Source organism: Eubalaena glacialis, chromosome 2, assembly GCF_028564815.1.
Source record: "Eubalaena glacialis isolate mEubGla1 chromosome 2, mEubGla1.1.hap2.+ XY, whole genome shotgun sequence".
Taxonomy (NCBI): Eukaryota; Metazoa; Chordata; class Mammalia; order Artiodactyla; family Balaenidae; genus Eubalaena; species Eubalaena glacialis.
The window spans coordinates 34,168,479-34,196,008 of NC_083717.1; the positions used below are offsets into that span (position 1 = coordinate 34,168,479).

General features: G+C 42.5%; 1 protein-coding gene across 6 annotated transcripts in view; it reads left to right on the plus strand.

Annotated features, from left to right (window-relative positions):
• The window catches only part of ARNT2 (aryl hydrocarbon receptor nuclear translocator 2), a 198,052-nt gene that overhangs the window by 96,020 nt on the left and 74,502 nt on the right, over nucleotides 1-27,530 (plus strand). For all 6 annotated transcript variants that reach the window (XM_061179804.1, XM_061179805.1, XM_061179803.1 and 3 more), the window contains 3 exons: nucleotides 10,298-10,400; nucleotides 13,286-13,351; nucleotides 13,694-13,779. In XM_061179804.1, coding sequence (XP_061035787.1) covers nucleotides 10,298-10,400; nucleotides 13,286-13,351; nucleotides 13,694-13,779 — 255 coding nt within the window. The remainder of the gene's footprint in view (nucleotides 1-10,297; nucleotides 10,401-13,285; nucleotides 13,352-13,693; nucleotides 13,780-27,530) is intronic.

The window sequence follows — 27,530 nt, forward strand, 5'->3', positions numbered from 1 at the left end:
AACAGTAACAAAGCCTACTAAAAGTTAATCTGCTTTTTATTATCACCCTGTACCAGCAGTTCTCGGCAATATCAGTGATCAAATATTTCTCCCCTCTGAGGCTGGTGACTCCCAATGCCGTTTTTCCTTCTCCACATTCTACCTCGGTACACCACTCTGACCTAATTCCCGGGGTTGTGATGTAGATCAAACAAATAATGCATAGAAAATGTTTAATAATATTTTATGATAATAACTGGCCCTTCGTAAAATCCTCTAAAAGTGAATCCCTTGTCTTTCCTTTTTTGTCAGAGGCCAGGGATTGTTGTATTGGTCTGGGCTATTTGGTTGCAAGTAACAGAAATTAAAATTGAATTAGTTAAGGCATTATAAGAGGGAACTTATTGGCATCAATGATTTGAACACTGCAAAGGAACTCTTTCACTGGTTTATGTCTTCACTGCTTTCTTAGAGTCAGCTTCATTGTCTTAGATCCAATTCTCCATGAAGCTGGAATCATGGCTGCTGAAAAAGCTGTGCTCAGATTCCTAAAGAAAAAGGGGAGAGGTAGAAATGGTCACATTTTGCCTATGGAGGATTCTGATTGGCCTGGCTGGACCATGTCCTAGTCTTGGGGCCAGTCACTATGGACAGAGGAGGAGTGAGGTCCAGTGATTGGTCCAGCTTGTGTCAGGTTGCCCAGCCCTCACCCATTCACTGTGGGCATAGGGTGGATGAGGTGCTATGATTGGCCTAGCTTGTGTCAGGTACCCAACACTCAACCAGTCACTACATCCCAGGAGATGGGATCTTATAAGATGGCAGCTTCTTGTTTGACTTCCATAATAAAGGAATAGCACAAGGTAACCAACAAGGTCCTACTGTATAGCACAGGGAACTCTACCCAATATTCTGTGATAACCTACATGAGAAAAGAATCTAAAAAAGAATGAGTATATGTATATGTATAGCTGAATCACTTTACACCTGAAACTAACACAACAACGTTGTAAATCAACTATACTTCAATAAAATTAAAATATTTTTTTAAAAAAAGGAATAACACAAGAACATTGTGGTGGGGGAGGTTCTGGGTAGATAGAGGAGCAGTTGTCCTTAGCAACTCTACTGCCCATTCAGAGACCCCCGCTTCTGGTTTGAGAAGAAAATAGCTTGGCTACAACTTCAGAATTGGTATATTTGTACCCTTAGTTGTGTCCAAACACCTGCCAGAGATAATGAAAAATGAGGAAAATGTACCCACCCTCGGTAGCAGAAGGCCCATCCTCTCCCAGGCTCAGTAGCTGTAGCTCATGCTCTGGAGTTTGTTCTGGAACAGGCCTCGTGCACTCTGCTTAGGTTCCTCTGCTGTGGGGTATTTGTTCCTGTGTGCACAGCTGCTGGAATGGCTGGGCTCAGCCTTTTGAGAATGAGAACACATTGTCACTGGAACAGCAACCAAAGTCTCTTCTAGCCCCTGGGCTCCCGTTTCAGGGGCCACACATTTTTGGAAGGACATCAAATATTGTCCTTCATGGAGCCTTCGCTTTGCTTTTGTTGCTAATCATTTTCTCTTGTTTTCCTCCTTTTCAAACCAAGATAAGATGTTTCTAGTTTTCTTAAGGATTCTTTTGATGAAATAATTCTCATTTATATTTGTATTTCTGTTATAGCCTGGGGAGCTGTTTTATGAGCACAAAGCCTTCTTTTGTGATCTTATCCAAGACAAACTTCTGATTCTTCTTTTATCAAAAAGTTACTACTGACCAAAATAGTACTTAAAAATCAGCTTACTGAAAACAATTACAGAAGGGCCCTCTGCCCATAGAAAAAGGTGCTCTGTTGTTGGACTCATTCTTCTTCTAAAGTAGGAGTCAGCAAAATGTTTTTTGTAAAGGGCCAGATAATAAATATTTTTGGCTTTGTGAGCCATATAGTCTCTTTCACAACTACTCAGTTCTACTGTCGTAGCATGGAGGTAACTATGGGCAGTACATAAGTGAATGGTCATGGCTGTGTTCCAATAAATATTTAAAAACCGGAGAGTGAGCCAGCTTTGGGTCATAGGTCAGAGTTTGCCAGCTCCTGTTCTGAAGCATCTTATGCTTTTTCACTGTCTTTTAAAAAGTATAGTTAAAATCCGGGATGTGTCATCATTCTTCTTTCCATTTCATGGAGCAGAAGCACTGAATATTGGTCAAGGTGTTAACTGCAGGGTTCACTAGGACCTGGTATTAAGAGCCTTAAGAAAATTTTTTTCATTTGATGCAGTAGTTCCATTTTCAGGAATCTGTCCTAAGCTGATATGGCTATTTTTTTCTCTGTAGTTATTTACCACAGCATTATTTGCCATATGAAAAACCTGGGAACAGCTTAAGGTCCCATGGTAAATTGTCTACTCAAAATAATATCACAGAGCCTTTCAAATAATATTTATGATTAAATCCTTATGAGTTTATGTTGTACTATAAAGTGGAAAAATATATACCATGAAACCTCATTTAATTAAAAGAAAAGAGCAGGTGTGCATAGAAGAAGATTGACAGGAAATACACCTAAGTATTAATAGTTTTTTCTCTAGAGAGGAAGATTATCTGGGTTTTTTACTGCGTGTGTGTGTGTGTGTGTGTTTGATTTTTCTAAAAAGACCACTTTAGTTTTAGAATTTTAAAGAAGTATTTTAAGGAGGAAAGTAGTTCTTCAACCTTTTAGCCTGAGACAGTGTAGTATGCATTATTCTAGAATCTTCCTTAGAGAAGCCAAGAGGCAGGGGCTGGGTTGACTCTAGGAAAGCCTCTCAGACCTGTGCTCTGTAGTCCAGGACAGTCATCTTAGGGCTCACAAAGTGGCTGCCTGGAGCCTGCCAGTCATTTATACACTAATTCTCGAAAGGGGTTATTGAGCTCTTATGTGTAAGTCTTCGAATCCCCACAGAACCTTCAAAGTAGGCAGGTCTGATGCTGCTTTCCAGTTAAAGGGACTGAGACAGAGAGAAAGGAAGTGACCTGCTCCTCTCCCACAATTGCACCTGCAGGATCCGTGTCTCCCATCCTTCCCAGCCTTTCTCTTTGAAACAGCATACTTCAGGTTTGGGATGTGTTATTAACTCGCTGATGGTTCTCCTTTGTACGTCAAATTCAGAAAAAATATCTGCTTCCACAGCTGCTGGTTGCGTTGGAAGATTTCTGGGGCTTCTTCGGAAAAGTGGGCCATTGTGTAACGTGAGACCTGCCTGCTCTGGTGACCGGCTGGATGCCAGTGCTCAGAGAGAGGCTCATGGCTTCTGTACTGAAAGAAGGAAGACCTGATGGGATGGGAGGCTTCGGGCACTGGACTGGCTGAATTCAAAGAACTGGTGAAGTGGGAGGGCCAGAGTGAAAGGACTAGCGGGTGTGAAATTTGTGGTCCAGAAAGGGATGTGTGAATGTAAAATCTCCAAGGGAGCAGTTGTAGATGCCTGTGAGTTCCAGAATACGGTGGTGGGCGTGGAGTCTGCCATGGAGTGGGGGGAACATACTCAGAGTTGAGGAGGGCAAGTACTGAGGCAGGGATGTTAGGTGAGTCCTGCACATGGATGCTGAATCCATCCATGGTGACAGCAGGTCTTGGGGTGAAGAGAAGGACTACGAGTGATATGCTAACATCTAAAAATAAAAGAGGAACAGTGACCCGGAGGTTTGAAGACTACAGAGAACGGGGGGAGAGGGATAGTTAGGGAGTTTGGGATGGACATGTACACACTGCTATATTTAAAATGGATAACCAACAAGGACCTACTGTATAGCACAGGGAACTCTGCTCAATATTATGTAACAACCTAAATGGGAAAAGAATTTGAAAAAGAATAGATACATGTATATGTATAACTGAATCACTTTGCTGTACACCTGAAACTAACAACATTGTTAATCAACTATACTCCAATATAAAATAAAAAGTGTTTTAAAAATACTGTGAAAAAAAAAAAAGAGGGCTTGCAGGTGAATGAGGCTGACATGGTGAGTCTGGAAGGAGCCTGGGGTCATATGAGAGGAGTGCTGGTTTGGAAGGGCTCTGGGGGCCCAGGAAGATGGCAGACCTACCTCTGACCCCATAGCATATGGGATGTGAGAGAACAAGTCTCTTCTCCAGGAGAAATGCTGCCAGGGAAGCAAGCAGGTCAGGCTGGACTGTTAAGTCAGAGGGGCTGGGAAAAGGCCCTCCGCTTCTGAAAGGAGCTGAGGATGTAGGAGTTTGTTTATTTCAGAGTGCGTGTTCCAGAGGGCACCTAGAGGAGATGAGGGAGGAGGGGGACGGGGGGCTTGGATCGTCGTGGTTGAAGAAGACAGAGAGTAGAGAGAGGTGACCAGGGTGGCCGGGAGTTTAGGCACCGGCCAAAGGAAAGCAGGATGGGATTCACGGTGGGACCAGCCAGTGACAGGATTACAAAGGAGCGAGTCCTCCTGACCCAGTGGATGAGGTTGGGGGTCAGGGGAGATTCTGGAAGGGGTCAGCTTTGGCCTGGTTGATTGTGTTTCTAGGGACCCACTGGGAACCAGTCCTAGAAATCCAGACCTATGGTTCTAAGCAGACCAAGGTTTCTGTGGGTCAGGAAAGAAGGTTAAGAGCAGTGTAAATAGCAGCTCTGTCTCCATGCTTGCTTCTCTTCTGGGGAGCCCCGTTGTAAGTAAGCTCGACACCCAGTTGCCATGGGATGGAGCGTGATTCTCAGTCCATTACACTGGGACTCACTGCCCAGAGCCGGGGGTTGGCCCCCTACCTTCATACATCTCCCCTGCTATTAAATTTGTCAAAAATCCAATTTCCATAAGCCTTTCAGGAACACACCTACTGCATAAAGTAGGCGTGCTTTCCATTCCCAAGGAGCCTGGAAAGGGGGTTCGTTGTGCCTGAGGAAATTGGAGAAGCACACGGAGAAATAAACGCTGAAGCTGTGGCCCCTCAGGGTCAGGACAGCAGACCATGGAAATGTGTTTTTTCATTTCCTCATGTTCCAGGGCTCATGTGCTTCGCAGCTGTGATTTATTTTCACAGCACACTCTGGAATTTGACAGACTCTCATGCTGGCCTGCTTCACAGCTGAAACCATTTGCCATTTGGTAGATGATGAAGCAAGTGACAATTTCCACTAAAACAGCCCTGAAAAGAAGATGTCTGTGAGTGAGACAGACAGGTGTCAAACGCCGGCAGACGCCCCTGGGCCTCCTTCGTGCGGGGTGGTGCCAGAGCTCCCAGCAGACAGAGAGCCGGCCAGACGGGCTTGAACTCTGGGGTGCACCTCCTGCTTAAAGATGCGTGGCTCTGTAGTGGGCATGATGGTGATTACCGGTGTTTGGAGGGCTGCTCACCCCGCACCCTACAGAGCCCTGGGAGCGAAGGCTGCAGTGTCCCAGCTGCTGCTGCAGGTGCTGGGGAAAGAGAGTTGACGCCCCTTCCAAAACCCTGCGTGCCGCCCGCCCCTGCTCCCTCCCCTCCGCTTGAAGCAGTGGGAGTCACTTGGGTGGGGGGGTGCCTTCTTCAAGGACCTTTTGATTTCAGATGATAGAAACCCATTCAACTACTTATTGCAAAGGCGTGGCTCTCTGACCACCTTCTCTGACTTTATTTTGCTCCTAGCACTTATTTCCTCCTGACACACTTTCTCTCCTCCTCTCCCCTCCCTTCCCTCCTACTCCTTCTGTTCCTTGGTTTCTGCTGTCTATTCATGCACTGGAATATAATGGCCTTTGCCTGTTTAGCTTTTTATGCTTATATTGGTGCCTACATATTGTAGGTGTTTAATAAATATGTATTAAATGATGGCAAGATGACACCTTGGGTAGATTGTGACAATAAATAGGAGTTAGGCAAAGGGAAGGGAGGTTCCCAAGGCAGCTGCAGGGAAGGCCCAGAGCTGAGAGGTGAGAGCAGCCCCTGGGGACCCATGATGAGTCATTGTATGCCAGGGAGGGAGCTGAGCGGTGGTGGGTGACTGGTCAGCAGGAGGGGGTGACAGGTAGAGTGCAGTGAGCAGAGACTAAATCTTGGGGGACCTTTTAATGCCATGCGGCATGCGGCATGCGGGATCTTAGTACCCGATCAGAGATTGAACCCACGCCCCCTGCAGGGGAAGCGCAGAGTCTTAACCACTGGACCGCCAGGGAAGTCCCATTGGGAGACCTTTGATACTGGGCTGCAGGACTTGGATTTTATTGGGAATCCATCGTGGGGAGCATGAAGGGTTTTCAAGGAGGAGTGTGACAGGATCATTTGTTTGAAGTCTGCTGGGAAACTCACACTTATTGCTTTCCTTCTGTGTGCAGATCACTTGTGTATGTGTTGTATCACAATGATCCTGAAAGTGAGATCCTACTCCTCCATTTTGCAGGAATAAAACTGTGGACTAGAGAAGCTAAGTGCTGGGGGTCACACAAGGCATAGAGCCATTGTCATTTTTGTGTTTTAAGTAAAGACTTCCGGTAGCCGTGCGGAAGCCTGATTGAAGGGGGCAAGGCTGTGGCAGCACTCCATCCAGGGGAACAGCGAGGGCAGATCTAAGTAGTAGCAATGCAGATGGACGTGCATAGACCAAGGGTGTACAGGAGGGAGAGTTGACAGAATGTTAGTAATTGACCAGATGTTGGAGTGAGTTTTTCATATTCACTCTTTAATAAGCAGTTATAGAGCACTTTCTATGAGCCATGCTCACTTTATAGTATTAACCCATTTAATCCTCGCAACAACCATCCGAGCAAAGTGCTATTATTATCCTCGTTTTACAGACGAAGAAGCTGAAGCACAGAGATGTTAGGTAACTTGCCCAGGGTCACACAGTAAGTGAAGGAGGCAGGGTTTAAAGCTAGGTCCATGCTCTTAGCTATTACATTTCTAGATTGAGCAACTGAGTAGTGGTAGTGCCAACGACCAAGGTAGGGAACTATGGAAAAGGCAGCTCTGGACGCTTTGGACAGGAGGACGGATTTGGTTTTGGACCTGTGGAGTGTAAGGTGTCTGAGATGCCCAAGAGACAGTTGGACACAGAGGAGCTTCCCAGAGGTCTGGCTGGAGATAACATCTTGGTGTCATCGGCATGTAGGGAGTAGGGGAGCCAAAACATTACTAGAGGGTCCTGGGGAGAGTGAGAGAGAAAAGGAGCACCCCCCCAACACCCCGGGAGTGCCAGACTGGGCTGAGGAGGAAGAGCCACCACAAGGGCTGAGAACCAGCAAAGGAGAAGCAGGAGAAAGTGGTGTCCTGGGGTAAGAATGTTCCAAGAAGGAGGGACTGGTCAAGGTCAGGGATGAAAGCCAGAGGGACTGAATAGTGTGTATTGAATGTGGCAACAAACAGGGACCCTGTGGTCTAGGCTGGAGCAGCCTTGTGAGCTGTAGAGAAGGCAGAGCGCAGGGGCCAAGCCGTCAGGAGGAGCGGGGCGGGAGACAGTGCACGTGGGCAGGACGCTCTGACTGCGGGGTTTAGGGGGAGGATGGGAACTTCAGAAGTTGGGGGACAGGACGGGAACTTCCAAGAAGGTTTTTTTATTTGTTCCCCACCCCACCCTGAGACACCCATGATGAAAGATATTTGATGATGTTTGAATACTGGAAGGAGCGGATGGTAGGGAGGGGAGAAGTTAGAAATAACTGGGTTGGAGGGCTCTGGCTGATGGAACAAAGCCCATTGTGGGTGGGGAGGACGCACTGAGATTCAGCATTTCTTCCTCTGAGATGAGAGCACAGCGGGTGATGGGTGCAGATGCGTGTGTGTTTTAACGTAGGAACAGGGAAATGAGGAGGTAACAATCCATTTATACTAGCATGTTACTTAATGCCAATTGTGTTGAAAAGTCCTCTTATGGATGGGTAAAAACAACTCAGTTCAACTAGCAAGCATATACAGTCGAGCCTCGGTATCCATGCAGATTAGTTCCAGTACCCGCCACAGATACCAAAGTCCACGGGTGCTCAAGTCTCTTATATAAAACAGTGTAGTATTTGCATGTGGGATCTTAGTTCCCCGACCAGGGATCGAACCCACGTCTCCTGCATTGGAAGCATGGGGTCCTAACCACTGGACTGCCAGGGAAGTCCTCCTCCTGTATACTTTAAATCATCTCTAGATTACTTGTAACGCCTATATGTAATAACAATATCAATGCTATGTAAATAGTTAATTCAAGTTTCGCTTTTTGGAAATTTCTGGGATTTTTTCCCCCAAATATTTCCCATCCGTGGTTGGTTGAATCTGGGCATGTGGAACCCATGAAATACGGAGGGCTGATTGTACGCTGAATCAGACACCATCAGTGGTGCTAGGACACAACATTTTAAACTTGATTCCTTTCTTCAAGGTACAGAGCTCAAGGTCAAGGAAAATGGACATGTAATTAAATCATTACAATACAATGTGGAAAGTGTTATAAATGTCTATTTCTTCCACCAGACATGGTAGTAGACATGATCTTGCGCATATTTGCATCCCCTGAGCCTCACAAGATGCCTGTCTCATGAAAAGCATTTGATAAATACTGAAGGAGGGAATGAGGGAGGAAGGGAGGGAGAGAGGGAGGAAGGAAGGAAGGAGGGAGGAAGGGAGAAGAAGGAAGAAAAGGACATGAAGCTCTGCCTGAAGAACTTAGAAAAGATTTCCCAGAGGTTGTGACATGTGAACTGGTGCTGAAGGATGAGTAGCAGTTCACCAGGATGACAGTTCATGTGGAACAGAGAGAGAATTTCTGGCAGAAAGGACCATATCTGCAAATGTGTGAGGGCACAAGGCACTTATAGAGATGCCTACCTGGTGAGTGCTTTGATGAGGCCACGGTCCAGAGCTGCTCTCTGTACTGCAGGGAAGCCTCTAACCACATATGGTTACTAAGCACCCGAAACGGGGCCAGTCGGAATTCAGATATGCTCTACATGTAAAATACACACCAATTTCAAAGACTTAGTATGAGAAAATGTGAAATATCCCATTAGTAATTTTTGCAGGGATTACATGTTGAAAGGATAATGTTTTGGATATATTATTAAAAGTAATTTTACCTGCTTCTTTTAACTTTTTAAAAATGTTCCTGCTAGAACATTTAAAATTACATAGATGGCTCTTAGTATGTTTCTCTTGGACAGGGTACTAGGAAATGTAGGGGAAATGAGGTTTGAGTGGCAGGCAGGGGCCAAATCATGAAGGACTCTGTAAGGACCTCCTGTAAGCAATGCAGTTTTTCTTTAATTTTTATTTTATATTGGAGTATAGTTGATTTACAATGTTGTGTTAGTTTCAGGTGTACAGCAAAGTGATTCAGTTATACATATACATATACATATATCTATTCTTTTTCAGATTCTTTTCCCGTATAGGTTATTACAAGAGTGTTGAGTAGAGTTCCCTGTGCTATACACACTCCTATATATAAAATAGATAATCAACAGGGACCTACCATACAGCAATGCAGTTTTAAGCCAAGGCGGGCACAGTCAGATGCGTGTTGTCTAGACAGCTGTCAGCCATGTGAAAGGTGGACCGAGGAGAGAGGATGCTAGGGGTTGGAAGTGAGTGAGTCTCCCTCGAGGAATGATGAGCCAGACGAGATGGACCGACTGAGTGTGCGGTAGGCAAGGGAGAGGAAGGTAAGATGACATCTAGCATTCTGGCTTCGATTGCTGTTGGATGGAGATGCTTTTGCGGGTATCTGGGGAGAAGTGGGTGATGCTGCCTTCGAGGTATACAGTCAGCTGCTGGTGGTTTAGATCTTGGTGCTGGAGGTGTAGACGTAGGGTCATTAGGATAGAGGTGATCATCAAAACCTTGGAGTGGATAAAATCACATAGGGGATGCACAGAACAAGAAGAGAAGATGGCTGAGGTTGGAGCCCCTGGGGGATGAAGGGGCAGACACGAGAAGAGTGGAGAGTGCTTGTCAGAAGCCAAGGGGAGGGGGGATTTTTGAGAATCATTGTGCCGTTGAGTAAAGTTCTGCAAAGCAGTCAGATAAGTCAAAGAGAGAACGCGTTTTGGATTTAGCAATAAGAAAATTGTTGGTGACCTTGGTGAATGCCGTTTCCATGAAGTAGTGGGGGAGAAAGCCGAATTGGAGGGACTGGTGGTGATGGAATTGAACAATGCAGAGACAGCAAGTGTGGACCACTCTTTGAAGAAAACAAGGCATTTGAATTGTGTGGATTTCATTGCTTAAAGAATGTTGGGAATTCCAAGAAACAAACGATTTGTGATTTGCGTTGCCCTGTGTGTTTACATTTGCAGAGCTCTCCCTGCACCTGCACCACCCCCCAATCAAAGGCAGAGACTTATGCAAATGTCCTTTTCTCTCTCTCTCTCAGGCCGGATCTTGGACCTGAAGACTGGGACGGTCAAGAAAGAAGGGCAGCAGTCATCCATGAGGATGTGCATGGGCTCCCGGAGGTCCTTCATCTGCAGGATGAGGTCTGTTTGGGGGAACAGTGGGCTGGGCTCTGATGGGGTTGCTCCCTTCTCACCTCCGCTGAGAGTCCTGATGGGCTGTAAGATCACACCTTCACTCTGGTGATGTCATCTCCTGACGGCAGCGTGTGAGCCTCCTCCTTCTTGGTCTGTCTCACCTGTAAATGGAGAAGATAAGTCGACAGTTGGACATATAATTCAGGAATTCACGGGAGAGTTTGGGGCTGAAGACATAGAGTCAGGGATTGACGACAGTGAGGTGTATCTAAAGCCCTGAGACCGCATGAGATCACCTGGGAGATGAGTGTTGCTAGAGAAGAGGTCAGAGCTCTGAGCTCAGGCCACCCCTGCACCAGGGAGGCAAGGAAGAACCGGCAGAGACTGAGAAGGAGCGGCTGGGCAGATGGCAGGGAACAAGAGAGGGAGAAGGAAGTTTCCAGGAGGAAGGCGTGGTCCACTGCCAGATGCTGCTGCTGATTCCCAGACACGAGGACTGAGGATCCATCACTGGACTCCAGAGGGAAAAGCAGCAGCAGCTGGAGCTGCAGGCAGGTGAGCGAGGCGGGCGTCCTCCTCTCCTCCAGGAAAGAGGTCGGTCCCCGCTGGCCCGGGCACGTGGTCTCCCAGGCTCTTCTTGAGCACTTTTCCCGACAAGTCCACCCAAGTCCACACCGATCCTGATTCAGCTCCAGCGCCTCCTGCCCTCTCCGACCTCCTCCCCGCCCCTGCCAAGCTTCCCGATGCTCCGATCTCAGGGCCGGGCACAGTGGAGCCACTCACTACCATCACCTTCCTCCAGTGGTTTGCTTCTGGGACGGGGACTTACCACTTGAGCATCTGTTGGGAACTATGAAGTTACAGACAATCGATGTTTAAAATAAGTCTATATTTTCACTAATTCAAAGTCACCTTTTAAAGCAACTCTACTTCTTAAACAAAAACTGTTAATCTGGGCTTCCCTGATGGCGCAGTGGTTGAGAATCTGCCTGCCAATGCAGGGGACATGGGTTTGAGCCCTGGTCTGGGAAGATCCCACATGCCGCGGAGCAGCTGGGCCTGTGAGCCACAACTACTGAGCCTGCGCGTCTGGAGCCTGTGCTCTGCAACAAGAGAGGTCACGACAGTGAGAGGCCTGCGCACCGCAATGAAGAGTGGCCCCTGCTCGCCGCAACTGGAGAAAGCCCTCGCACAGAAACGAAGACCCAACACAGCCAAAAATAAAATAAATAAATAAATAAATAAAACTGTTAATCTACAGACTAGGCCATCTCAGATCACAGGTTGCCTGTGTTGAGGGGAGACCTGCCTCTCTAACCTCTAGGTGAGTCCTGAGAACCAGCAGAGGACTTGAGTATGGCTGTCCTTTCCTCCCAGTTGGCTCCTCTCCAGGCTGAGCGTTTGGAATGCTTCCAGAAGACACGGATGGAATCCCCTTCACCTCCTGCCTCAGGTCATAAGGCGGTGTTGGAGTGACAATACACGAGCATCTCCTTGTGATTTAGCACTGAGGCTGCGCAGCCTGCCTTCCCTCTGTTCAGCCTACAGGGGCAAGCTGGGGGGCTCGACTCACATGCATTAGTGTCCACCCAGGGACAGAATGCCATCAGTAAATGTAGTCCAACACAGCAAGGGCTTTCCGCCGTGCTTTGGCCAATAGGGTAAATGCCCATCCTAGCTTGATGGACATTCAGTCTAGCACCAGCAATGTGAATTCTTAATTGCACCATCTAAGCAGTTGCCTTGTGAATAAATTTATTGGAAGCATCAAGTTCACCATTCCTGAGTAGCCTCCAATGCCATTATCACTGCCCTATCGACCAGATTCAGGCGGTCCGCTCCCTGCCCTGGTGCCTCTCAAGACATGCTCTAGGTAGCTTTTCCCAGTGCCAGACCCACACTACCTGGATTTACCTGTAAGGTGAGCAGCGCTGCCATCTGCTGAGAGCATGGCCTTCCCCTCCAAATAAAGCAGCTTAGTTTCGGGAAGACACTGGGCATCCCCACGCAGCAATGTCTTAGACTGACACTGCTGTGAAAATACGCTCGTGCTGGCAGCCATCCCAGGTCTCAGAGTATATAATTGGACTCTTATCTTTGTTGTATTGAATACTGAGGCATCCAGGGCATTACCTGCTATGTAGCTGGGAAGTGGAAACGCATGTAATGAGTGGACGTCCTGAGAGCACAGGTCAGAGGTTGGCCACAGTGCAGGCTTTGGACGTGCAGAGCCTGGATGCTGAGAGAGTTATGGAGAAGGCAGAAAAGGTGCTACCAGAGTGGGCAGTGGGACGCCTCACGTCCCCTGCCTCCCAGAGAAGGACCCCAGAAAGCCCTGATTCCAGGCTCATCCCTCCCTGTCCCCACTCTGTCCTTTGCCATCCGCAGGCTTGGAGCTGTCTGCTTATTCCTAGTGCCAGAACATTGCCAGGGAGGGGGGCAGTTTCCACACTGTGAAGCTAAAGCCTGAGAAGATGCTTCTGTTCATCAGCTGGCAACATCTGTTTTGAGTTGATGCCTCTGCTTGGGCCTGGAGAGACACTGTTGCTGTCATCACCCCCTTCCCTTGTTTCCTGAAAGCCACCAAGTTACACTGAAATGATCTGCAGGAGGGAGCATGGCCAGGATCCTCCTAGTGTCTTTCTGGATGTCTGCGGCTCCTGGGCTGGGCCCTGAGACAATTTCCGTGTGCAATGCAGAATGGCTCACATGCCTCTTGCCTTCGGTGACAATCAAAATTCACAGGCTTGCAACCCTGCTTCTGCACTTTGGAAAGAACTTGGCTACAGGGTGCTCGCATTAGATAAGGCCCATATACTTGCCTGCAGCACTATGTGCTTTATAAACTTGCCTAGGTCTTCACTCACTCTAATATATTTATCAAATCTTAGGTGTGGAAATGCTCCTTTGGACCACCTTCCTCTAAACAGAATAACCACCATGAGGAAAAGGTTCAGGTCAGTAAGCCTTCCTGATGTACGTTTTGGGGCTATGCTGGTAGATAGCGTAAATGCACTAAGCTAAGGAGTAGCCGAACTTGAAGACAGGGCTTAGCCTTGGAGAGCACCAAGAGACCCGCACATCAGGGTTGCAGTGGTTGAGATGAGGAAGGGAGTTGGGTGGATTTATTTTGCACATTCAGACCATGTAGGAGGAGGGAAAACAGGATGGTGGGAAGTCAAGATTGAAAAACACAAGGCCAACAGGAGAACCCAGTAACTTAGATACCAAAAGAGTCATGGACATCCTTGCCTCACCCCCAGGTGTCGAAAGCAAGCTCACAGAAGTTCTTTCTCTAGGAATGGCCTTGGCCCTGTGAAAGAAGGAGAAGCTCAGTATGCTGTGGTCCACTGCACAGGCTACATCAAGGCTTGGCCTCCAGCAGGTAAGCAGAACATGCATATTCATTCCCAGGGGATTTCATGCTATTTCACCTCACCATGGTATCCTGTTAGAAATGCATTCTTTTTTTTTTTTTTTAACATCTTTATTGGAGTATAATTGCTTTACAGTGTTGTGTTAGTTTCTGCTGTATAACAAAGTGAATCAGCTATATGCATACATATATTCCCACATCCCCTCCCTCTTGCATCTCCCTCCCACCCTCCTTATCCCACCCCTCTAGGTGGTCGCAAAGCACCAAGCTGATCTCCCTGTGCCACGCAGCTGCTTCCCACTAGCTATCTATTTTACATTTGGTAGTGTATATATGTCAATGCTACTCTTTCACTTCGTCCCAGCTTACCCTTCCCCTGCCCCGTGTCCTCAAATCCATTCTCTACGTCTGTGTCTTTATTCCCGTCCTGCCCCTAGGTTCATCAGAACCATTTTTTTTTAAGATTCCATATATGTATGTTAGCATACGATATTTGTTTTTCTCTTTCTGACTTACTTCACTCTGTATGACAGTCTCTAGATGCATCCACGTCTATACAAATGACCCAATTTTGTTTCTTTTTATGGCTGAGTAATATTCCATTGTATATATGTACCACATCTTCTTTATTCATTCGTCTGTCAATGGGCATTTAGGTTGCTTCCATGACCTGGCGATTGTAAATAGTGCTGCAATGAACATTGGGGTGCATGTGTCTTTTTGAATTATGGTTTTCTCTGGGTATATGCCCAGTAGCGGGATTGCTGGGTCATATGGTAATTCTATTTTTAGTTCTTTAAGGAACCTCCATACTGTTCTCCATAGTGGCTATATCAATTTACATTCCCACCAACAGTGCAAGAGGGTTCCCTTTTCTCCACACCCTCTCCAGCATTTATTGTTTGTAGATTTTTTGATGATGGCCATTCTGACCAGTGTGAGGTGATACCTCATTGTAGTTTTGATTTGCATTTCTCTAATGATTAGTAATGTTGAGCATCTTTTCATGTGTTTGTTGGCAATCTGTATATCTTCTTTGGAGAAATGTCTATTTACGTCTTCTGCCCATTTTTGGATTGGGTTGTTTGTTTTTTTGATATTGAGTTGCATAAGCTGCTTGTATATTTTGGAGATTAATCCTTTGTCAGTTGCTTCATTTGCAAATATTTTCTCCCATTCTGAGGGTTGTCTTTTCATCTTTTTTATGGTTTCCTTTGCTGTGCAAAAGCTTTGAAGTTTCATTAGGTTCCATTTGTTTATTTTTGTTTTTATTTCCATTTCTCTAGGAGATGGGTCAAAAAGGATCTTGCTGTGATGTATGTCATAGAGTGTTCTGCCTATGCTTTCCTCTAAGAGTTTTATAGTGTCTGGCCTTACATTTAGGTCTTTAATCCATTTTGAGTTTATTTTTGTGTATGGTGTTAGGGAGTGTTCTAATTTCATTCTTTTACATGTAGCTATCCAGTTTTCCAAGCACCATTTATTGAAGAGGCTGTCTTTTCTCCATTGTATACTCTTGCCTCCTTTATCAAAGATAAGGTGACCATATGTGTGTGGGTTTATCTCTGGGCTTTCCATCCTGTTCCATTGATCTATATTTCTGTTTTTGTGCCAGTACCATACTGTCTTGATTACTGTAGCTTTGTAGTATAGTCTGAAGTCTGGGAGCCTGATTCCTCCAACTCTGTTTTTCTTTCTCAAGATTGTTTTGGCTATTCAGGGTCTTTTGTGTTTCCATACAAATGGTGAAATTTTTTGTTCTAGTTCTGTGAAAAATGCCATTGGTAGTTTGATAGGGATCGCATTGAATCTGTAGATTGCTTTGGGTAGTATAGTCATTTTCACAATGTTGATTCTTCCAATCCAAGAACGTAGTATATCTCTCCATCTGCTTGTATCATCTTTAATTTCTTTCATCAGTGTCTTATAGTTTTCTGCATACAGGTCTTTTGTCTCCTTAGGTAGGTTTATTCCTAGGTATTTTATTCTTTTTGTTGCAATGGTAAATGGGAGTGTTTCCTTAATTTCTCTTTCAGATTTTTCATCATTAGTCTATAGGAATGCAAGAGATTTCTGTGTATTAATTTTGTATCCTGCTACTCTACCAAATTCATTGATTAGCTCTAGTAGTTTTCTGGTAGCATCTTTAGGATACTCTATGTATAGCATCGTGTCATCTGCAAACAGTGACAGTTTTACTTCTTTTCCGATTTGGATTCCTTTTATTTCTTTTTCTTCTCTGATTACTGTGGCTAAAACTTCCAGAACTATGTTGAATAATAGTGTTGAGAGTGGGCAACCTTGTTTTGTTCCTGATCTTAGTCAGTTTTTCACCATTGAGAAGAATGTTGTCTGTGGGTTTGTCATATATGGCCTTTATTATGCTGAGGTAGGTTCCCTCCATGCCTACTTTCTGGAGAGTTTTTATCGTAAATGGGTGTTGAATTTGTCAAAAGCTTTTTCTGCATCTATAGAGATTATCATATGGTTTTTATCCTTCAATTTGTTAATATGGTGTATCACATTGATTGATTTGCATATATTGAAGAATCCTTGCATTCCTGAGATAAACCCCACTTGATCATGGTGTATGATCCTTTTAATGTGCTGTTGGATTCTGTTTGCTAGTATTTTGTTGAGGATTTTTGCATTTATGTTCATCAGAGATATTGGCCTGTAGTTTTCTTTTTTTGTGACATCTTTGTCTGGTTTTGGTATCAGGGTGATGGTGGCCTCATAGAATGAGTTTGAGAGTGTTCCTCCCTCTGCTATATTTTGGAGGAGTTTGAGAAGGATAGGTGTTAGCTCTTCTCTAAATGTTTGATAGAATTCACCTGTGAAGCTGTCTGGTCCTGGGCTTTTGTTTGTTGGAAGATTTTTAATCACAGTTTTAGTTTCAGTGCTTGTGGTTGGTCTGTTTATATTTTCTATTTCTTCCTGGGTCAGTCTCGGAAGGTTGTGCTTTTCTAAGAATTTGTCCATTTCTTCCAGGTTGTCCATTTTATTGGCATATAGTTGCTTGTAGTAATCTCTCATGATCCTTTGTATTTCTGCAGTGTCAGTGGTTACTTCTCCTTTTTCATTTCTAATTCTGTTGATTTGAGTCTTCTCCCTTTTTGTCTTGATGAGTCTGGCTAATGGTTTATCAATTTTGTTTATCTTCTCAAAGAACCAGCTTTTAGTTTTATTGATCTTTGCTATTGTTTCTTTCATTTCTTTTTCATTTATTTCTGATCTGATTTTTATGATTTCTTTCCTTCTGCTAACTTTGTGGTTTTTTTGTTCTTCTTTCTCTAATTGCTTTAGGTGTAAGGTTAGGTTGTTTATTTGAGATTTTTCTTGTTTCTTGAAGTAGGATTGTATTGCTATAAACTTCCCTCTTAGAACTGCTTTTGCTGCATCCCATAGGTTTTGGGTCGTCGTGTTTTTGTTGTCATTTGTTTCTAGGTATTTTCTGATTTCCTCTTTGATTTCTTCAGTGATCTCTTGGTTATTTAGTAGCATATTGTTTAACCTCCGTGTGTTTGTATTCTTTACAGTTTTTTTCCTGTAATTGATATCTAGTCTCATAACGTTGTGGTTAGAAAAGATACTTGATACGATTTCAATTTTCTTAAATTTACCAAGGCTTGATTTGTGACCCAAGATATGGTCTATCCTGGAGAATGTTCCAAATGTTCCATGAGCACTTGAGAAGAAAGTGTATTCTGTTGTTTTTGGATGGAATGTCCTATAAATATCAATTAAGTCCGTCTTTTTAATGTATCATTTAAATCTTGTGTTTCCTTATTTATTTTCATTTTGGATGATCTGTCCATTGCTGAAAGTGGGTTGTTAAAGTCCGCTACTGTGATTGTGTTACTGTCGATTTCCCCTTTTATGGCTGTTAGCATTTGCCTTATGTATTGAGGTGCTCCTATGTTGGGTGCATAAATATTTACAATTGTTATATCTTCTTGTTGGATTGATCCCTTGACCATTATGTAGTGTCCTTCTTTGTCTCTTGTAATAGTCTTTATTTTAAAGCCTATTTTGTCTGATATGAGAATTGCTACTCCAGCTTTCTTTTGATTTCCATTTGCATGGAATATCTTTTTCCATCCCCTCACTTTCAGTCTGTATGTGTCCCTAGGTCTGAAGTGGGTCTCTTGTAGACAGCATATGTATGGGTCTTGTTTTTGTATCCATTCAGCCAGTCTATATCTTTTGGTTGGAGCATTTCATCCATTTACATTTAAGGTAATTATCTATATGTATGTTCCTATTACCATTTTCTTGATTGTTTTGGGTTTGTTATTGTAGGTCTTTTCCTTCTTTTGTGTTTCCTGCCTAGAGAAGTTCCTTTAGCATTTGTTGGTGGTGCTGAATTCTCTTAGCTTTTGCTTATCTGTAAAGGTTTTGATTTCTCCGTCGAATCTGAATGAGATCCCTGCTGGGTAGAGTAATCTTGGTTGTAGGTTTTTCCCTTTCATCACTTTAAATATGTCCTGCCATTCCCTTCTGGCTTTCAGAGTTTCTGCTGAAAGATCAGCTGTTAACCTTATGGGGATTCCCTTGTATGTTATTTGTTGCTTTTCCCTTGCTGCTTTCAATATTTTTTCTTTGTATTTAATTTTTGATAGTTTGGTTAATATGTGTCTCAGCATGTTTCTCTTTTGGTTTATCCTGTATGGTACTCTGTGCTTCCTGGACTTGATTGACTATTTCCTTTCCCATGTTAGGGAAGTTTTCGACTATAATCTCTTCAAATATTTTCTCAGACCTTTTCTTTTTCTCTTCTTCTTCTGAGACCCCTATAATTTGAATGTTGGTGCGTTTAATGTTGTTCCAGAGGTCTCTGAGACTGTCCTCAATTCTTTTCATTCTTTTTTCTTTATTCTGCTCCCTGGCAGTTATTTCCACCATTTTATCTTCCATCTCACTTCTCCGTTCTTCTGCCTGTTATTCTGTTACTGATTCCTTCTAGAGTATTTTTAATTTCAGTAATTGTGTTGTTCATCACTGTTTGCGCTTTAGTTCTAGATCCTTGTTAAATGTTTCTTATATTTTCTCCATTCTGTTTCCGAGATTTTGGATCGTCTTTACTAACATTACTCTGAATTCTTTTTCAGGTAGGTTGCCTATTTCATCTTCATTTATTTGGTCTTGTAGATTTTTACCTTGCTCCTTTGTCTGTAACAAATTTTTTTGTCGTTTCATTTTTTTTTTTTAATGGGTAGTGCTGTATTCCTATCTTACTTGTTGTTTGGCCTGAAACGTCCAGCACTCGAGTTTGCAGTCAGTTGGATAGAGCTGGGTCTTGGTGCTGAGACGAGGACCTCCAGGAGGCCTCACTCCAATTGATATTCCCTGGGTCTGAGGTTCTCTGTTAGTCCAGTGGTTTGGACTCGGAGCTCCCACCACAGGAGCTCGGGCCCGACCTCCAGCCAGGGAACCAAGATCCCGCAAGCCGGTCGCTGGGGTTCCCTCCATCCCCTTAGGTGTCCATAGTCCCCCATTGGTACCTGGTAGGTGCCCTAGTTGTGAGGAGACGCGTATTACGCGTCCTCCTAGTATGCCATCTTGACTTCACCAGAAATGCACTCTTAAAGAAAGAGACAGGAAAATAGTCTTATTTTCCTTTGTAGTTAGAACATAGTGGTCTTTGTAACTGGAAAAAAAAGTCCTGCTACTTGAAACAAAGGTTTCTAAAAAGAGCAATCCTGCAAAGGTGGTGGGAGCCTCACAAATCCTTTCTATGATCTGTCACCCAGAGCACTCTGTAAAGTCAGAGTGACATTTGAAATGATAATTGTATTCAAGTCGTTAGGGAAATGCAAATCAAAACCACAATGAAATACCTATTACACTCACTAGGATGGTTCAAATAGACAGACAATAACACGTGTTGGTAAGGATTTGGAGCAACTAGAACCCTCACACTTTGTGGTGGGGATGTAAAATAGTGCAGCTGCTTTGGAAAACAGTCTGGCAGTTCCTCAAAAGGTTAAACACAGAGTTGCCGTATGACTCAGTGATTTCACTCCTAGGTATATATATATATATATATATATATATATATATATATATATACTCAAGAGAATTGAAAGCATATGTTCACAAAGAAAATTGTACCTGAATGTTCATCGCAGCATTATTCATAGTGACCAAAATGTGGAAACAAATCACATGTGTACATCAGTGAATAAATAAAAAGTGGTATATCCATATGATGAAATAGTATTCAGCAATAAAAAGCAATGAAGTACTGATTCATGCTATAATATGGGTGAACCTTGAAAACATCATGCCGAGTGAAAGAAGTTAGACGCAAAAGACCACATCATGATTCCACTTCTGTGAAATATCTGGAATAGGCAAATCCATTGAAACAAAAAGTAGATTTATGGTTTCCGGGTTTCTCCGGGTGGAGAAAAATTGTGAGTGACTGCTAATGGATATAGTGTTTCTTTTCAAGGTGGCAAAAATGTTCTAAATTTAGATAGTAGTAATAGTTGCGCAACTTTGCAAATCTAAAAACCACTGAATTGTATACTTTAAGATGGCAAATCTTACGGTATGTGAATTACATCTCAATAAATCTATTGCTAAAAGAATATATACAATGTTAAACCATTTGTGGACACTTTATGGCCCACAGAGTAGTCTGGCTCAGTGAATGTTCCATGTCAGCTTGAGTACAATGTGTATTTCGCTATTGTTAAATGGAGTATTCTTTAAATGTCAATTAGATCAAGTTGATTGATAATGCTGTTGAGGACAGCTATATCCTTACTGATTATTTACCTGCTTGATAGATCAATTACTGAAAGAAGGGTGTTTAAGTCTCCAACTATAATAGTGGATCAGCCTATTTCTCCTTGCATTTTCCTCTGTTTTTGCCTCACATATCTTGATGCTTTGTTGTTTGGCTCATACGTGTTACGGTTTTTATGTCTTCTTAAAGAAATGACCCCTTGTCATGTAGTGCCCTTCTTTATCCCTGATAATTTTCCTTGCTCTGAATTCTGCTCTGTCTGAAATTAACATAGCTACTCTAGCTTTCTTTGGATTAGTGTTAACATGGTATATCTTTCTTATCCTTTAACTTTTGACCTTTGTCTTTGTATTTAAAGCGAGTTTCTTATAGACAACCTATAGTTGGGTCTATTGTTTTTAATCCATTCTAACAATCTCTCTTTTATTTGGTGTATTTAAACCATTCACATTTAATGTGATTATTGATACAGTTTGATTAATACCTAACATGTTTTTTTTAATTTAGCTCAATGTTTACTTTTTTTATTTTTTTATTTTTTATTGGAGTATAATTGCTTTACAATGTTGTGTTAGTTTCTGCTGTACAATGAAGTGAATCAGCTATATGTATACCTATATCCCCTCCCTCTTGGACCTCCCTCCCACCCGCCACCCAATCCACCCATCTAGGTTGTCACAGAGCACTGAGCTGAGAGTGAAGTAAGCCAGAAAGAGAAAAACAAATATCGGATATTAATGCATATATGTGGAATCTAGAAAAATACCTAGCATGTTTTTGATTCATTGTATTTGTTCTTTGTTTCTTCTTTTTCTCCCTGCTCTTTCACCTTCTCTAGTTTCATTGAGCATTTTATTTATTTATTTTTCAGTCCAGCTGGTGTTGACTTTATATCTGATTCAAACATTTTATGATCAAACTGTCTAATTCTAAAACATGCCAGTTCGATACCTCATTTGCATGCTATGAGCTCCTTTTTTTAGGGTGTTTTTTTTTTCCTTTTAAAGAAGCAGCCTTTATCTTAAGGATTTTTATATTGAAGAATTCAAAAACTGGTAGGTTTTTGGAACTTATTGATCTGTTTTTAAAAGGAACTGTTGACAAAGATTCACCAGAAATAATCTAAACAAGCAGGAAAGTACAGTTAATACTACTGAAACCTACTAAAATAATTCCAGGACATATGGTTTATCCGACATCATTGAGCGTTTTATATGATTTCATTTTCTCTTCTCTCTTGGTATATCAATTATATTTCTTTAAAAATATCTTTATTGTTTGCCCTAAGTTTGAAATATACATTTACAACTAATATAAATCCACTTTTAAATAATATCATACCACTTCATGGGCAGTGCAAGTACCTTATAGCTAAGTGTCCTTCCTTCCTCCTTCCCATGTCTTCATGTTGCCCTCATTCACTTCACTTATCCATAGGCTGTCATTGCCCAATACAGTTGACCCTTGAACAACGTGGATTTGAACTGCATGGATCCACTTATAAGTGGTTTTTTTCAGCAAATACATATATGTACTGTAAATTATTTTTTTTTCCTTATGATTCCTGGTAACATTTTCTTTTCTCTAGCTTACTTTATTGTAAGGATACAATATATAATACATATATCATACAAAATATGTTAATTGACTGTTCATGTTATCAGTAAGGCTTCTGGTCAACAGTAGGCTATTAGTAGTTAAGTTTTGGGGAAGCCAAAAGTTATACATGGATTTTCAACTATGTGGGGTGTCAGGATCCCTAGCCCCCATGTTGTTCAAGGGTCAACTGTACACTGTTACTATTATAATTTTGAACAAACAAAAGTCTATTAGCTCAACTGAGAATAATAAAAATAAAATATTTTATTTTACCTTAATTTATTCCTTCTCTGATGCTCTTCCTTTCTTTGTGTAGATCTGAGTTTCTGAACTATATCATTTCCTTCTTCATGAAGAACTTCTTTTAACATTTCTTGCAGGACAGTTCTGCTGGTGATGAATTCTCACCATTTTTGTTTTTCATAGAAAGTCATTTCTTCTTCACACTTGAAGGATAATTTCACTGGATATAGAATTTTAGGTTGGTGGTTATTTTCTTTCCATACTTTAAATATTCACTTCATTTTCTTCTTGTTTGCATGGTTTCTGATGAGAAGTCCACAGAATTCTTATCCTTGTTTTTCTATATGTATGTGGGACATTTTTTCTGGCTTCTTTCAAGATTTTTCTCTTTGTTTTTGGTTTTCTGCAGTTTGAATATGATAGTGTAGTTTGTTTAGTTTTTTTTGTGGTTTGTTTTTTTTTCATTATTTGTACTGGTTGGTATTTTCTGAGCTTCTTGGGCCTGTGGTTTGGGGTCTGTCATTAATTTTGGAAAATTCTTAGACATTATATCTTCAGATATTTCCTTTGTTCCATTCTCTTTCTTCTCCTTTTGGTATTCTAATTACATGTATATGTTTTGAAATTGGACTACAGTTTAGGGGTATTCTGTTCTGGGGTTTTTTATTCTTTTTTCTCTTTACATTTCAGTTTCGGAAATTTCAATTGACACATCTTCAAGCTTACTGATTCTTTCCTTGGCTATGTCCAGTCTGCTGATGAGTCTATCAAAGGCATTCATTTCTGTTACAGTGGGGTTTTTTTTTTCCTAGTATTTCCTTTTGATTCTTTCTTAGAGTTTCCATCTCTCTGCTTACATGACCCAACTGTTCTTGATTTTGTCTACATCTTCCATTAGCACTTTGAATGTATTAATCATAGTTATTTTAAATTCCCAGGCTAGTAATTTCAAAATCCATGTCATGTCTGAGTCTGGTTCTGATGTTTAGTTGTCTCTTCAGGCTGTGGTGTTTTTTTGCTTTTTAGCATAACGTGTAAATCTTTGTTGATATCCAGACATGATGCATTAGGTAATAGGAACTGAGGTAATTAGGCCTTTAGTGTGAGGTTTTATGTTAATCTTGTGATGAGTTGGCAGTGTTTAATGTTTGAGATATATGTATGTAAATATCTACAGATAGATAGATATAGATATATCAGTTTTATTTATATTTATATCTTATTTGTATATGTTTTTCTACTTAGACCATAATGCACAAAATTGTCAAGCCGTTGTTTGCCTAAAGGCTGGACTCGAGGACAGGGACTCAGAAGGCAACGATACCTTTACGAGTGTCTAGAGCCTGGACCTCAGTTTTGTAGATACACTGTCAAGACAGTGCTGTCAAACTGATCAGATGCAGGGTTCTCAGCAAGAGTTCTCCGAAGCTGACGTGTTAATCAGGTGCAATTCTGTGATGCCCTGGGGTTTCCTCGCCACTGGCATGGATGCCCATGTCCATTGTCCAGGGAATCTATGAGGTTTGGAAGTACTTGAGACAACAGATTTGTACTGGATGGTTGTCCAATGAGAAGCAAATAAGAGCAAAGGGATGTGGGCAGCCTGGAGAGAGATTTCCAGCAGGGGCTTAGTTCACCAAGCACATGAGATGACCTCATATGTGCAGTCTGCTGAGCAAGGCTCTCGGGCACCAGACATGGCCCATCCCTCAGGGAGCGCGAAGATGTGTTAGTGGAGGACCAGCACGTGCACAGGTGACTCCAGGAGAGAGTGGGCAGGCAGTCAGCCCTGGGGCAGAGGAAGGGTCCCTAACCTGCCCCGGGGTCAGGAGAGGCTTCCTGGGCTCCTGAGACCCATTATATAGCCGCTCCAGTCCTGCCAAATGCAGCGTCTTGGGACAAGCGGGCCATCTCCTTCTTGATGCTTTCCTCATTTGAATTCATCATTCTCATTATACCAGGCAATTCCTCTTCCTGTTTCTGGCGTCAAAGTGCTCTTTTTCTACCACTTTATTTGAGCGCCAGGCCTACATATCACAGGAAATGCCACCATCGTGATCAAACTAACCCACAGTATCCTTGTGGATGAGCAGGAGAAAGGAGGCTGATGCCCGAGGTGTAGGCAGGTGACTGCATCCGGAGAGTCTGCCAGGAGGATTCGGGGCAAGCTTTTCTGGAATCGCGTGGAGTTCTGTACCCGAGAGTGCTGGAGGGTACAGGGTCACAGGGGCGGGAGGACTTGTTATGCATTTTCTCCGACAACCGCCCTTGAAACTTTGCCACAGGAGAAACGGTTGAAGGAACCGGAAGTGTTTATCTTGGAGAAAGTGAGACATGACTTTTGTCTTCAAGTATTTAAGGGGCTGTCATATGAAGGTGGAATTAAGCTTACTTAGGATAGTTCCAGAAGGCACAAGGCAGATTTTAACTTAATAGGGAGAAATGAGCAAAAGCTATGAACAGGGTGTTAAATACATATACAAATATGAATACATACACACACTAAGCATCTGGAAAAAATTCAGCCTCCTGTTAATCAGAACCGCAAGTTAAAATAATTTTATACCATCTCCTCTTACCTATCAAATAGCAAAAAATTAAAAAGACAAAACACACAGTATTGGTAAGGTTTAGAAAAATGGACACCTTTATGTTCTGCTGATGGGAATATAAATCAGTACAAACCTTCTGAGAATAACTTGCTAGTATATATTAAATGCCTTAAAATGTGCATTCCTTAATATACAGGAATTGTACTTCTAAGAAGTTATTTTAGGGAATTGATCAGAGATGTGTGTGTGCTGTATGGTTAAACATTATTTATAATTGTGAAAACCTTGAATTATTCTAAATTTCAAATTCTAAAATTCTAAATATCTAAATTTAAATAATAAAGAATTGGCTAAAAATAGCATGAAACATCTACATGATAGGATACTGGACAACCATTAAACAGGCATGCTTTCAAAAGATATTTAAGAATGAAGCAAAGTGCTAAGAAGTGTTAAAAAGAAAGACAGGTTATGCAACATAAACATCATGGTCCCAATTTTATTTTTAAATTATAAATGAATAGTGTATCTATGCATTGAAAATTTGTACATAGAATATTAATCATTGTTATTTCTGTGTAGTAGATTATTGGTTACTTTTTCTTCTCTATTCAGTCTTAACATTTTCCAAAATTTTACATGACTTTCATAATCAGAGAAAATGACATTTTTAGGAAATCAAGCTGAATTTTCTAAACAGCATTTCAGACAATTGGATTGAGTGGTTTGCACTGAATTCAGAAATTGTGTCATTTTGTTTGTTTTTTGGTTTGGTTTTGTTGTTGTATTTAGTTGTTGTGTTTCTATAAAGATAGAGGATCTGGAAAATAAGCTTGTACCCACACGTGATGATTGTATCATGCCTCCAGGGTCCTGAGCTGATGTAACTTGTTCCATGGCTGTTAATACTCTGTCTCTTGATTGATAACTCCATTCTTTACACATATAACCCACTATCTTGCACTTACATTTAGATCTCTCAAGACCAAGTGCATGCTTCATTTTCTCAAGCTGTGCTTAGCACATAGAATGTATTTCACACAGACTGGATGGATGGATGGATGGATGGATGAAAGGAAGGAAGGAAAGAGTCTTGCCTAGACAAAAGAAATAGTTGACCTAAGGGGATGGGTATTTGAAAGAATTTCTTGCCAGAATTTCCAAAGGTATTTATAGAATCCACTTTGCCAGAAATCTTTTGAGAGTGTGCAGTCATCTGGCCTAGATGAGGTGACTGAAATGAGGTCATTGGCATGCTTGCCTTATAATAACGTCATGAAACTGGAGCATTGGAACAGCAACTCACTTGATGCTTGAATGATGCCTCGTAAATGTCCACGAGGAATGCTGTCCCTGCTTGTTCATGGACTTAAGCTCCTTAATTATAAACAATGACTTCCTTAGGAAGTATGAAGATTCCTAAGCACCCAAGTTGTGAACAATATCTACAGGCCATCTTGGAAATCTCTAAAGGTAAGCAGAAGCAGTAGACTTTGTGCAGCAAACAAGGGCCTCATAAGTAATTCTTTGACAACCCACTCGCAACACGTGTGCTTATTTGTGAACCGGTGAGTCCTGCACTCGAGGTTTTGCCTGGTGCCTGTGACTCCACGGTAAACATAAACGTTGCAAAAAATTCTGCTATATTCCAGAAGCCCTTTCTATTACACAATGGCCTTCCCAGGGCCTCACAGCATCTTATACTACATAGGTTTCATTTAAACTATTTGGGGTATGACTAAAGAAAAAAACAGAGTTCTACAGTTGCTTTGTCTAACCCTCCAGTCTCAAGAACAAACGCTGTGTTCAACATAGGAAAGAAGGCATCACCATAGGTGCAGAAGAAAGCACCCACGATGGGTTGCATTTTACATTTTGTGAGGTATGTTCAGAGTCCAAGGGAAACTTTGAAATTCTGAAGATGTGGATTGTCTCCACCCCACTGTCATTGCCCTGGCACCTTGCATTTTGAAGACTGGAATCCAGCTTTGAGCCAGAAGCCATTTCTGTAACAGAGGCCTGTTTTCCAGTAATCGTCATCTGATGTGCTTGGTTCATCACCGAGTCATCCACGGAAAATCTCTGATTAATTGGCAGTGTGTCTGCACAGGAGAGCCAAGGTCTGCCCGGGTGGAGGGAGTGCTTGACCAAGCTCTGGTTACCTCCCCTTGGGACCATCCTGGTCAGGAAGAGGCTCGGTTCTCGGTAGCCTCGTGTGCTTTTTCATCAGTGAGCCTGATGCTTTACTTCGTTGTGCCGCTAGACTTTCAGTAAGCCTCGGCCACAGCATGCCAGAGGCCTGAAGTTATTTTGGGGTTTTAGCTAGAATCTGCAGTGGTCAGGCCTGTGTTGTCACTTTACCAGACACCTCAGCCCTGCCACGAGCTCATCGACAACAGCCCTGCACTTCTTGCAGTTTGCTTGTTGAACATAGTGTGTTTGTTTTTTTCCTTCATTTGAAAATCTTCAAAAGCTGCTTGTCTGTATTGAAGACATCCACCCACGAGACAAAGGCTGGATCCCTGCTCTCTCCAACCCTCAGCCAGTTCTGTCCTGCCCAGGTTGCATGTGCACATCAGGACTCAGTCTCCTGCTCATGATCTCGTTCT